The sequence below is a fragment of the Limulus polyphemus genome, unplaced genomic scaffold (genome assembly GCF_000517525.1).
Source record: "Limulus polyphemus unplaced genomic scaffold, Limulus_polyphemus-2.1.2 Scaffold678, whole genome shotgun sequence".
In the NCBI taxonomy this organism is placed as follows: domain Eukaryota; kingdom Metazoa; phylum Arthropoda; class Merostomata; order Xiphosura; family Limulidae; genus Limulus; species Limulus polyphemus.
In genome coordinates this window covers 403,364-416,196 of record NW_013666288.1, presented here as the reverse complement: position 1 = coordinate 416,196, position 12,833 = coordinate 403,364, and the positions used below count along the sequence as shown (strand labels likewise).

Below are 12,833 nucleotides of genomic sequence, written 5' to 3'. Positions count from 1 at the left end.
AAAGTATTTTATTTCCCCGAAAGCCGCCTGGAGGGGTCACCTGTATTAACCACTCGCATTACTGTACAGTAGGGTGTTGTCTGCCAATCAGTCAGTAGACATTAAAATGACTTCACATATGGGACACTTAACGTTGCAATTTGTGCTTTCGTGACGTCAGTAAAATGTGCGCATGCTATGAATCACGAGAAGAATTACGCACTCTATTGGATACGACACAGCATGACATATGAACTTCAGAAGTAAGAAATAAAAATATTTGGTATTCTTAATTTTGGCTTTATTTAAATACCCTTGAAACAGAACATTTTCGGTGACCCTACGGAAGTACATCTAGTAGTACTGGAAGTAATTAACAGTAATACATGAGTAATGATATTGTACAGGAACATGATTAAACAGCCACGATAGGTAGGTAAGGATATTATGCACTATTATAGGTAAACAACAGCAATAAATATACAAGGATATTATTAGTATTATAGATAAGCAACATTAATAAACGTGAAAGTATATTATATGATAATAAAAGTAAATAGCTGTATTAGATGGGCAAGGATATTATATGTAAATAGCAGTAATGGGCGATAAGGATATTAAATAGTAACAAAAATAAATAGCAGTAATGGTTGAGCAAGTATATTATATGGTAAAGTATGTAAATAGCAGTAATAGATGGGCACGGAGGAAAGAAGTAAACAACAGTTATAGATGAGTAAGGATTTTATATAGTAATAGAAGTAAATAATTGTAATATATGGGTAACGATATTACATAGTAATGGAAATTAACAATGGGCTATCTGTACGTAGAATTATACACGGACTTTTCTCTACGTTAAAAGACTTTTATTTGTAAGCTTTGGGCCCTCTTATCGGAACCTTCATCAGATTGTTGCCCGATGAAGGCTCCAGTAAGAGAGCCGAAAGCTTACAAATAAAAATATTTGAACATAGAAAAAAAGTCCGTGTATAATTCTACAAAATAATTTACCTAAGTTATGAGTGTAAAATAACAATGGGTTATCTTTGCTGTGTCTTTCACGGGTATCTAAATCCCTTTTTTTTTTTAGCGTTGTAAGCCTTCTGACGTACCTCTTGGCTATTGGGGCAAATAATAATGGAAGTAAACAGCAGTAATAAATGGGTAAGAATATTATACTTTAATGGAAGTAAACAGCAGTAATAAGTGGGTAAGAATATTATATTTTAATAAAAGTAATCCGCAGTAAAATATTAGTTTTTTAAGAAATATAATACGCAAGCAAGATTCATTATTATTATTATTTTTTAGTGTGTCATTTCATTCCAGCCAAAGGAGCTCGCGAGCCAAGATTCATTATTCAGCTACTATGTTTTCATATTGAAGTTACAGCGAATATTTTCTTTGTGTGCCTTAAATCTTTTTAGGTCTATTTGCATCTGCTGTTAATCTTTTTTCCGATATATGAATATTGTTAGTCAACTATTTTTTATTTACAAATTAGTATTTATGGCACATATATGTGTAATTTACAACTCTTCTATGACCTACAATTTCTGGACAACCAGCAACCTTCAGTGTACAGCGTCGTTTTTCTACAACGAAAGGAATAGTGTCAGTGTCACTGTGTTTCTGTGTCACAGAAGAGAAACTGACGCCTCCTCATAGCTGGTTTCATGTGTGCGTCCTAGTTGTAACGTCACCTATCCGAAGAAATTTGTCGTTTATCGATCTATGTACCCATTGATTGATCCATCTATTTCATATTTTTCCTTAAGACGGCGTTACGAGTACTTTTTCATACGGTTTATAAATTGTGAATAATGCTTTCTTATTCAGAAATGCTTCAAGAAGATAAAACGTTAAACTTTAAACCTAATTTTCAGTAGAAAACGAAATATGCTGATTCAATGTTGAAACTTTTTCTTCATTTTAGTGTATATTTTATACTTCATTGATAATTTCTAGAGGAATTCGACCATGTTTTGAGGCTGACTTTGAGAATTTTCTTCATGCCACTAAATTCTGTTAAGATATAGTTTAAAACGTAAGATGATTTGACTTGTGATCTCATTCTTACTATTCTACCGAGCGCCGTCTAAGAGAAATGAATAAAATACAACACGATTGTCTGGTGCTCGAGACCTATTTTTTATCTACTTCAATTACAAGCAAATAATTTTATTCTTGTTCTTTAAAACTGGGTTAGTAGAACTGTATTGTTAGTTTCCTTGGTTTAACCCATCCTTTCTTCTGGCGGACTAATGTTTAGTGGGTCATTCTTCTTATAAATGTTGAGAAGGTGGGGCTACTACACATACTCCTCCTCATCCTTTTAAACTGACCAATTATCTTATTACATCAAGACATGACGTAACGTGTATGCTATGTGCAAGGAGACTATAAATGAGCACTCATTTTCTTTGGTGCTTAAGAAACCAAGATTTTTTAATAAGGCAGTGCAGAAGTCCATTATACACGAAATGGTATACAGTACTAGTGGACAGAGGCCAGTAAAATGGGGCTTGTTGGTAACATGTATCTTTGCCATAGTGGTTAAAGCTTCTCAATATTGTTCGGAAGACAGGCTCACTGTGTATAGGGTGTCACTGGTCACAGAGTGGTCAGAAGAAAAGTTCCCGAAACAGTATCCCCAGTGGAGACCTCACGCCCAGTGGTCGAAAACCTTGGGTAAGTTTTAGAGAAGTCTTGAAAATGACACGTTTCCCTTACGTCACTTTATATACAGATATATAGCTAAACTGCAGCTTGTATAGGACATTTGTCACATGTGTTCAGAACAATAGCAAATATGTATGAATAAAGGTCCTGAAATTTTTAATGTTATTGATGTTTATCAATAATTTTAAACTCATTCCTATAAGAAATGTTTACAAAGTTCTGTATAACAGTAAAAATTATTCTAAAAAACTTCATATGTTTTCAAATATTAATTATTAAGAAATTTTTCCAACTTTTTATTTGTATGTATTTTCTTTCAAGATGATTTTAAAAAGTTTAATAAAATGACATGACTAGAGTTTTATAGTGAAAACCATGTGTATTAGATGTTTCGGAATATCACAAATATCATAAGAGGGAACAGGAGTGTTCATAAAATTATCAGATTATATAAAACAACAAAAGAAAAACAAAAACACAAGTGTAAAAGTTACAAGCATGTTAGAACAGGTTTAACTGGAAAGAGGATTATGAATTGCTAACTGTAGGAAGGAATTCTTTGAATAACAACGTTTCTTTTAGAAGATTTAACAGTAATTAAAATGGTGACGTTTGGTAAACGGGTCTTATATTACGTATTTCCGTTGGATTAGTTTATTACAGGTGGATTAGGATTGCTGAATTTATTACTTCTTAGAATTGGCAAACTCATATCTATGCAAATAGACAGCTTTGTTCAGCTTTTTTTGCTCAGTCTCTTATCAGGCATAAAAGCACAATTCATATAGCTTTTTTCATTCTTGCGTATTTACTATACCGAAGAAATAAAATAATTACAAACAAACCAACACTGACCAATTTCTTATGTCTTGATTTCAAATAACATGTGGCCTAATGTATATCACATGTAAAGAAAAAAACTTTCCAAAAAAGTAAGTAAACTTAGAGATAGATAATATCAATCCTTCGAAAATAATGCAAACAAGATAGTAGGGAAGACATTTGCTTGGAAGCGGGGTCTTCAACCAGGGTGTCTCAGGTTTTGGAGGGCCTCAAGTTGAAAATTTGGGCATTCTGCACTAAGCAGCATCCGGCCTTGCACATCGTAAAAAAAATCTGGCTAGATTAAAGTAAATCTCTATAAAGAAAAACCTCAAATATTTTTACCATCTAGTGTCTTCTCTAATCGCTATGAGTATAATTATAACCCTCTTAAAATTGTTTATTAAAATAAGTCATTCTGACCTAGCTCTAATTTCATTTTTATTAATATTAATAGAAAGGATAACTGTTAACATTAATTAGTTTTTAATTATCTTAAACCAGAGACTCTTGCCCAAAACACTTTAAGAAATAACTATTAATTTAAGGATGTGAAAGAGCAAAGTGTTTAGAGAAAAACCATAATGGGCTATCTGCTGTGCCTATCATGGAATCGAACCCCGAATTTTAATGTTGTAAGTCAATAAACTTACCACTGTCCTACCGGGGGATAAAGAAGTGAAAATTAAGAGCGATGGGGATTTATACTTGCAGCTTTGATCGCGTGACAGATTTCATTCCTTCACTTTCATTTCCGCTGTTAATATTTCTCTAGGAATTATTGCATGATGACGTAACAAATGTAAAACTTATATCTAAGAAGTAATAAAGAAGATACTTTAAAACGGAGTTTTGTGAAATAATTGTTAAAATCAACTGATATATATATTTATTTAGTGCATGATGACGTAACAACTGTAAAGCGTTTATATCTAAGAAGTCATAATGAAGTTACTTTAAAACGGAGTTTTGTGAAATAACTCCAGTAATAAACACGACACTACCATCAAGTGAAGCATATTTACATTTTATATTTATTATTCACTTCAGACATCACTAAATAGCCAAGAAAGCCCTAACTTGAAAGCGATATTTATGTATATACTTTAAATTATCAAATTTTTCCTTCATAAAATAAACATTTTCAATTCATTGGTAAGAAAAGAGAGACATTTTAAGGAATAATTCAACCGTTTTTAATAATTATTTCTGAGCTATATACTATTTAGATCTATAAATGAAACTAAACCAAAACCACTATATGGAAGAAAATTAGATTATCGTAAGATTTTGTTTTATTGTGTTCATTATTTTATATCATCTTGTACGGTTAGAATTATTCTTTATTTGATACAAATATACAACAGTATGACATACACCATTATCACTGTACATTCTTGAAGTTGAGTTTAAGAAACATGGAGATCTTTAGAAGTAGGACCACTATTTTCTACTGCTTCTTTGAGTTCGTTATTTTTGTCATTTTGTTTGGTGATAAAGGTTTATTTCTTAATAGTTTCCACTTGAGAGGTTCTCTTTGTTTGTGGAATTTTAATCACCTAACCACTATCCATTATCATCTTGGAACATGCCAGAAAGTTAAATATTTAACTGTTGATAAGTTTAATTAGTTTTTGGTAAAGAAATTTTACATTTACGTAATATACACACATGGTAGTATTACTTTGACAGCCGCTTCCGCACTTTGTTTCTGAGAAATCTGCACTTCAGTCCTCATCTATTTAAACTGAAATATATATTTACATTTTTTAGTTTCTTTTGAATAACTTAATATTCAAGCAAAAACGTTATAGCTGAATATAATGTCGGATCTTTTTTATTATAATTTAATTGATCTAATTTATTGGGTTGTGTTTCGATATAAAGTTTCTATGAAACAAAATATTCTTATTCTATAATAATAATTTTCTGCTGCTGGAGTAATACAGTATTTGGTTGCTGTGATAAAGTAATTAATTACTGGTATTATTGTTTCAAAACAACATATTAATAGTAAATTGACAAATAACGATTTATAAGCATAAAATATTTTTCATTATTCTTATAAATCGTGTTTTTCAATTTACTATTGTACTAACATGATGTGCTTCCGTACACAAATAAACAACATGCTATTTGATTGCTATAATAATGTATAAGTTATACAGTGTCTTAATACGCAGCAGTAAACATAGTGAATGACCATTGACCATTACATACTTGAATCGTAAATTATTATTACTTCTTTATAGATAACACCAATCCAATTCCTAAAAACGTAAACAACCTTACATTAATAAATAGTGTTATTCAGGATTTTATCAAAGTGTATTCGTGACTTGCAATTTGATATCTAATGAGTTTAGCAGTCTTACATATATATATTTAATCCATGTACTTAATGTGTATTATGAAATGTGGTTTAACTACAGAAACTGTAGTGTTAGTGCAATATACTTAAACGATGAAAACCTTAACCGATATAAAGTCGTGGTGGAACGGAATGTACGAGAACTACATTTCAACATTGTTTGGCACTCATAAGTAGTGATGCCACCGAAAATTGATCGCTTTTGGGAAGGGTATGTAACAGGCCTTTTCGACGCAAAATATTTATACATCCAGATCATACAGATGCGTTCAGGTCGAATATTTAGAATTTCCAAGACGGAGATAACCCTTGTATTTGATGGAATTGTAAGGCAAATGAATATGAATCAACTTTCGCATCTAGCCATTTAGAGAAAAACCTGCAATAAGCCGTATCCCAGCCATTATAAGCAAAATGATATATCATGTATAAGGTGAGAATTTACGAATACGCACTGCCCAATGAATTTCTGTGCAATCGGACTTTTGAAACGGAAGTTGAAAAACCGTTCTCTTTGTAGACTCAGTGACTTGTAGAAAGCCTTATGACAGATCCTCTTGCAATGGAAAACTATTCTGCAGGACTATTGTCAATAAGCAAGATGTAGCACGACCGGACGTGGTGACAGGGACTATAATGACGTGATGAAGCTACAAAATTGGTTTGATATAACCCACTAAACCTTTGAAATATATAAGGTTTGTCACACATATCTCATCTTTTGCGAAAACATTCAACATTGCTCAAGTTTTCAATTTTTTCTTGCTTATAATTTCACTGTTTTCTTTATTGTTTTAAAATATAATAATCCTGTTAAATTTGTTTCCTTGTATTTTTCTTGGCAAGGTTTCGATTCCATAAAAACTCGTAACCCTACTCTCTTGTAGGCGCCAAGCAGTCTCTTCTGACACCATAATCGCTCATTGTAAGTGCAGTTTCTTTTGCCAAGTTGTTAGACGCCCACTGCACCAAACGAATCTTCAAGGATTAAGTAATAATAATAATAGAAAACAAAAAAACGAAAGCCAAAAGATATTAGACGCTCAAAGTTTTGCAGATGTGTCGAACGGATGACGCACAAATTGGATTGTCAATAGAAAGGAAAAGGGGCTATATTAATAAAATGCCTTGTTAACATCAATAATATAGAAGTATAAGAATACATCATAATTATGACTGGATTAACAAAAGTTTAAAACATTTCTCAAACAATTAAGATGGTAAAATAAAACAACTTGTTTGTGTATAACTACATTCGTTATATATGTAATATTATATTAGTATTGATTTACGTTCTTTAAAGAAATTTGAAAAATAAAACTGCTTTTAAAACTTGTTCCTAAATAGTTTCAAAATTTGAATCTTTTCCATTTTGTTAGCTATAGAAGAAAACTAAAACGTCTGATAAATGTGCAAGGTTTCAAAACAAATATCGAATAATTTTACTGAATATCAATGAGTTTGAAACTTATTTACAACGGCTAAAATTGAGGGTATAAAAAGAAAACGCGTAATAATTTATTATAAATATTTTTAAACTCAGATATTATCAATGAAAGTTTCAAATATTTCGCGAGCTTTTTAGACAAATATAGAATTAAAATTATGAAAAAGCCTAAAATAATTGCATCATCTATAACAATCATAGATTTAAACCAGGCTTGAGTAATCATGAATTATTCAGAAAATACAAATAGTGGCGGTGCATATGTAATATCAACTTAACTCTCTACAGTATTATAATCTAATTACATTAGCACTGTATAATAGCCATATAATTTATAATTATGATTTAAGTGTTTTTATCTCTAGTTTTGTCGAACTCAAAAATGATAATAATTGGATATTATCAAAATTTATTTTGCTTTACAATTTTTCAACCAGATAATTTTGTCAGATAATCATGCTTATATACAGATTAAAAGTGAATAGCATTTATTGATGTAAATGTCGGAAACAAGTAAATTTTGTTCACTGGGCAGATGAAGAAAAAAAAGTACCTTTAAAAGTCTAAAAGATAGCCTATTGTGCAGTTTAGATTTTAAAAATGAATAAACAATATTAACAGTCGGCTTGAAGGTAAGTTATAATCTTGGCTGAATTTAGGATATAATGTTGATAATAAGGACTTAGAAACCATAATAAATCACAAAATTCATTAATTAATCAGTTAATTAGTACATATATTTCGAAACTTATGTTGTAACCTACAGAAAACGTTTAAAATTATTAATATTGGAAGTTTGCAGAGAACATGACCGCCATTTTCCAAGAAAAAAACAATTGAACAGCATTCATTTTCTCGTTCTGTCAAATGTTGTGAAACTCTAACATATATGTTTCTAGATATTTCTTATTTAGTATGATCTCCGAAAATCATTTCATCTGTACAGCAGTATGTCCTTATATATTTGGACTAGAAGCTAATTACCTACTATTACTCATCTTGGATACTCGAACGTTTTGTAAAATATTTCATACCCTTCTATAATACGTTGTTCCAGCCCACATGTCGCACAGACAGTTGTTACATGTCATTCTTTAGTAGCCTGTTTCTATCCACGAGTAAAGTAAGGAAGTTGGTTGATTTCTGACATGTAAAATAATGTATAAGTAAGGAAGATGGCAATCTATTTATGATTTCTGATATTTAAAAGACTGTGTAAGTAAGGAAGCTGTTATTCTATTTATAATTTCTGACATTTAAAAGACTGTGCAAATAGGGATATGACATTCTACTTATTATTTCTGACATGTAAAGGAGACTGTGTAAACAAGGAAGCTGGCATTCTATTCATGATTTCTGACATGTAAACACTTGAAAAAGTACTTGGGATTCTTTTTATCATTTGTTACTCACAGTAACCTTTGAAAAGGAGCTTACACAGATATAAATACATGTTATTCTTGTTCTTTCTTCAAATAGCAATTTTTATAAGTAATATACGGCACCGATCTCTCAGCCGACATGAAGTGTTTGGATAAATACGGTTAGATTAAATATGATGAAAAAACAACAACAAAAATAAAATGATTTAATTGATTAACTGTGGTACTACAGTGCTAAGATTCGCCTTTATGCCATGATGATAAGATTGCACTGCACATCTTGATGTTAAGATTAGGCTATACATCATGCCTGTTCTATGCAACAAAAATTATTTGAACACTAGCCCACAACTGAAGAAGAAACAGAAGGTGATAATTCGGGGAGATGAATTTCAACTGGTTAAGCCTGATGAAGGACATTTGCTCAAAACGATGTCTTGAAAAATCTTGTTTTTTTTCAGCTTTGGATCTTCTTGAAAAACTTTTTGATGTGTGTTGTATATATTTTCTACTTTCTGTGTATTGACAAGTTCCAGGCCTAATTTATTCTAATATTCAAATATGTAGCTTTTCCGATTGTTGTATTCAAGCCCATGCTGCACCAAATCTACAATTTTAAACATGTGTATATAGTGCTGCAGTAGAAGTTTAAATAAACAAATTTGTAACATATACCAGTTACAGATGGTATTTTTACCTTCATAATAGAAGAAAGAAACATTACCTGGACTAAAGAAGACAAATACACATTTATTACAGACATCAACTGTTTGATTAACCACAGTAACGGTCTGTTGGTGGAATCTGATTATATGTGATGATAAACTGACGAGAACAGCCTTGTTGCATTACAAGTAAACAAACCTTAAAGTAATGCTTTGTAATCTAAATTTTCACAAACTTCTAAATTAACATTTTAGTTTATTCAATCATATATGGCAATGACTAAAACAAAAAATCAAATTTCAGTGATATGCTATGGTTAGTATATATGTCAGCTGGAAATTACAACTCAAGTGCGCTGTAACATCGATGTTTCTTTATATATTCTAAATTGAAAGTAATTGCGAATTATTCATTGCCTTATGGACAAAGTTAGCGATTTCAGTGAAATTTTAAACACTGACATAATATGAAACAGAATGCAACAGAAAGTGTTTTATTATATAATTTGCAAATATTTAAATTGAAAGAAAATCAGTTAATAAAGTGCATTTATTATGTTTAGATAAATAAGTTAACAGTTATAACTAGATTAGGATGTATTCAACGATAAAAAATAATTAGTATTTTTTTCTTTTTTTTCCTTAATTATCTATTCACTCTCAAGCGAAGCTGAAAAATATATAAAATTTTTTCATAAACTTTTTAAATCTGAAATCACAAAAACGTAACCTTGTAATTTTACTTTCACTAGCTATCATTGGTATAGAGATCATACAAATTTCAAGCTAATCATTTTTACAGTTACTTCTGCTCCCACCAGTCATCTTACAAAAACTAAAACGTATGAACAAACATATTATTTTTAAGTCACCAACCGTAGACTGTGATTATAAGGTTTCACATTTCGCATTTTCAATCAGAAAGATACATTGGGCAACATCTAAAAGGCCACCTTAGGGAGAAGTTCAGGCATAGCCATCCCTAAGAACTGTAATAAAAACATCCGTAAGTCTACTCACAACGGTAATGTACATGGTTTGGTCGAGAATTTGCCGTAAACTAAGTATAAAGCTGCTAAAATGCTGCTCATGACCTCGCATCTCGTATTCGCGACGAAACGTTTCTATATTATTATTATTATATATGCAAATGATTATTATGAAATGTGTGACTAATCCTCTGCAAATGCTCCCTTGAAGATCCTTTTGTCGCTTTTAAATTTTCAGTGTCAGACAATATAACTCAGTCTACAATGATACTGTATAAGGCTAGTAAAGGGAATTACTAGTGTAATTATTAAAGAAAGGACCGCGACTAATTCGTCAGTTGAGTATCTTTAGTCGCAATCTGAACATCTCACCAGGTTGCGCCGCCACATTAATAGATTTGAGTTAATCCTAAATCTATATGAATATAATAGTGATGTCTGTCTGTTGTATGTCCATGTAACTACTTCGCAGGATGTGGATGGATATTCACCAAATTTGGTATGGAGGTTCATTGGATCAATGGGAAGGTACAAACAAATTCTCAGTTGTGCATTTTGTGTTTTGCTATTTTTATGGGCGTTTTTTAATTTTTTTGCAATTACATATAAAGAAAGAAACTTTTCATGTCCTAAGGTAACCTTCCATCAATCATGGATTTACATAACTTCCGTCCAGGGGACAGGTACTCCAGCTATTCAATAAATATACTTGGCCAATAATGTAAAATAATTTCCAATAATGTAGTTACATTTCAAGAAATTACTCAACTATTCAACGATCAATAATGTTTAATGAAATTAGTTATAACGAAGGATAGATTAAATTATTAGTTACAAGTCACTAAACATCCCCTACATCAGTCGTTAACTATTAGTAATAATATTACACCATTTCCACAAACGCATTTGATCTCATTCAGTCGGTCTCGCCATCTGCTGGAAGTGTACGAAAAAGACATGCAATGTTGGTTTTTGACACTGTACACATTCTTTAAAATGTTTAACTAAAAATCTTTTTCATTATTATTATTCCACTTATTTAAATTTGCATTAATTTTTAAAAACAAGAGAATTCCCAGGCAAAGAATAGTGCTTTGGTCTGAAAATTTGCACTGTAGTAGTATAGCAGCTTAGCGCTTAACAACATAAGAGACAAACAATCTGATATTATTTATTATTTGTTTCTTGGACTAAAGATGTTTAGCACGAGTAAAAGAGAAATTGATAATATGAGTTGATCGTATTTCCCCACTCATTTCTTTGGAAACTAACTAAATAAAGTATAAAAATAGTTTTTAAAATATCAGTCGAAATCACGGAGTAGCAGGTCGAAAAATTAGTTGCATCATAACGGATGATATGAGCGGGAAAGTGGTTAGCAGTATAGGCATTTTTTACTACTGAGAACAATATCTACAAAACGTTTCAAGGATATTGTATTGTTTCTCCGTAAACACTGTAAAAAATGAGTAAATTCGTCTTCTCTATTTCGTAACTTTAGAAAATGTTTCTGAACTTCAGGTTCACAGAAAGGTAAAAATACACATTTTTCTAACATGATGGAATAAACCTTTAAGCAAATATCAGAGCGAAGAGTGCTAAATGAGAGAAAAAGACCATGTGTTATCCACCTTTCTAGCTTGTTATTAAACTGAAACTTGAGTTAGTGCTTTCTCTAAACAAATATCTTCTGTACAGCCATTACCTTGCAACTTAATTCTCATCTCAGACTATGTTCTCCTGTAGCCCGCGATTGACTTTATTTGGTGTTGTTCTTGTAATTAACGTACATGTATCATGTTTAAATTCATTGTCTATTCCATTCGGTTACTTGTGCAGGTCGCTCTCACAACGACAGCTACAAGCTATGGAGACTTGGAGAAGTAGCGACTGACGGCATCAAGTTGTTTGCAGAAAGAGGAAACTCAGAGATCCTAGACCAGTTTTCTCAAGGTGAAGGCGGGGTTTTTGACGTATTCTCTGCTCCTCCAATAAACAGTGGAGTTGGTCGGACTGAAGCAGAGTTCTTTGTTGATGGTAACCATTCAAAGGTAACAAAATCTCACGGCATTTCACAAATCTCTTTGTAAATTGAAATTTCATGTTGAGCTATAATACCTAGTCAGTGACGGATTAAGGCTTAGGCGGTTTAGGCAACCGCCAGGGGCCCATACAGAAACGAACAAAAAATTATAAATCAAATGAAATTTATAAACAATTTATTATGTTAACTCTCTCAGTACGGGTTCGGTCCCAGGACCGAACACGTGACCATTTTGTACTAAAATACAGTTTTAATACTATAATTATAATACAGTATGTGTATATTCACAAAATGTGGCAGAGGTGTAGTGAACTTTACAAGTCGTTTGTACACAAAAATATGTGTTTTTAATGAAGTATTTTTACTAAAGATTTGTCCATGAATATATATATATATATATATATATATATATATATTTATTTATACTACTAATATATAAGTAATATTAT

General features: G+C 31.3%; 1 protein-coding gene across 1 annotated transcript in view; it reads left to right on the top strand.

Annotated features, from left to right (window-relative positions):
* The first annotated feature begins 2,411 nt into the window (after positions 1 to 2,411).
* LOC106459903 (spondin-2-like) overlaps positions 2,412 to 12,833 on the top strand; it is a 15,642-nt gene continuing 5,220 nt past the window's right edge. The window contains exons 1-2 of the mRNA XM_013919573.2: positions 2,412 to 2,673; positions 12,180 to 12,391. Of these exons, the coding sequence (XP_013775027.1) occupies positions 2,466 to 2,673; positions 12,180 to 12,391 (420 nt within the window). The 5' untranslated portion in view covers positions 2,412 to 2,465. The remainder of the gene's footprint in view (positions 2,674 to 12,179; positions 12,392 to 12,833) is intronic.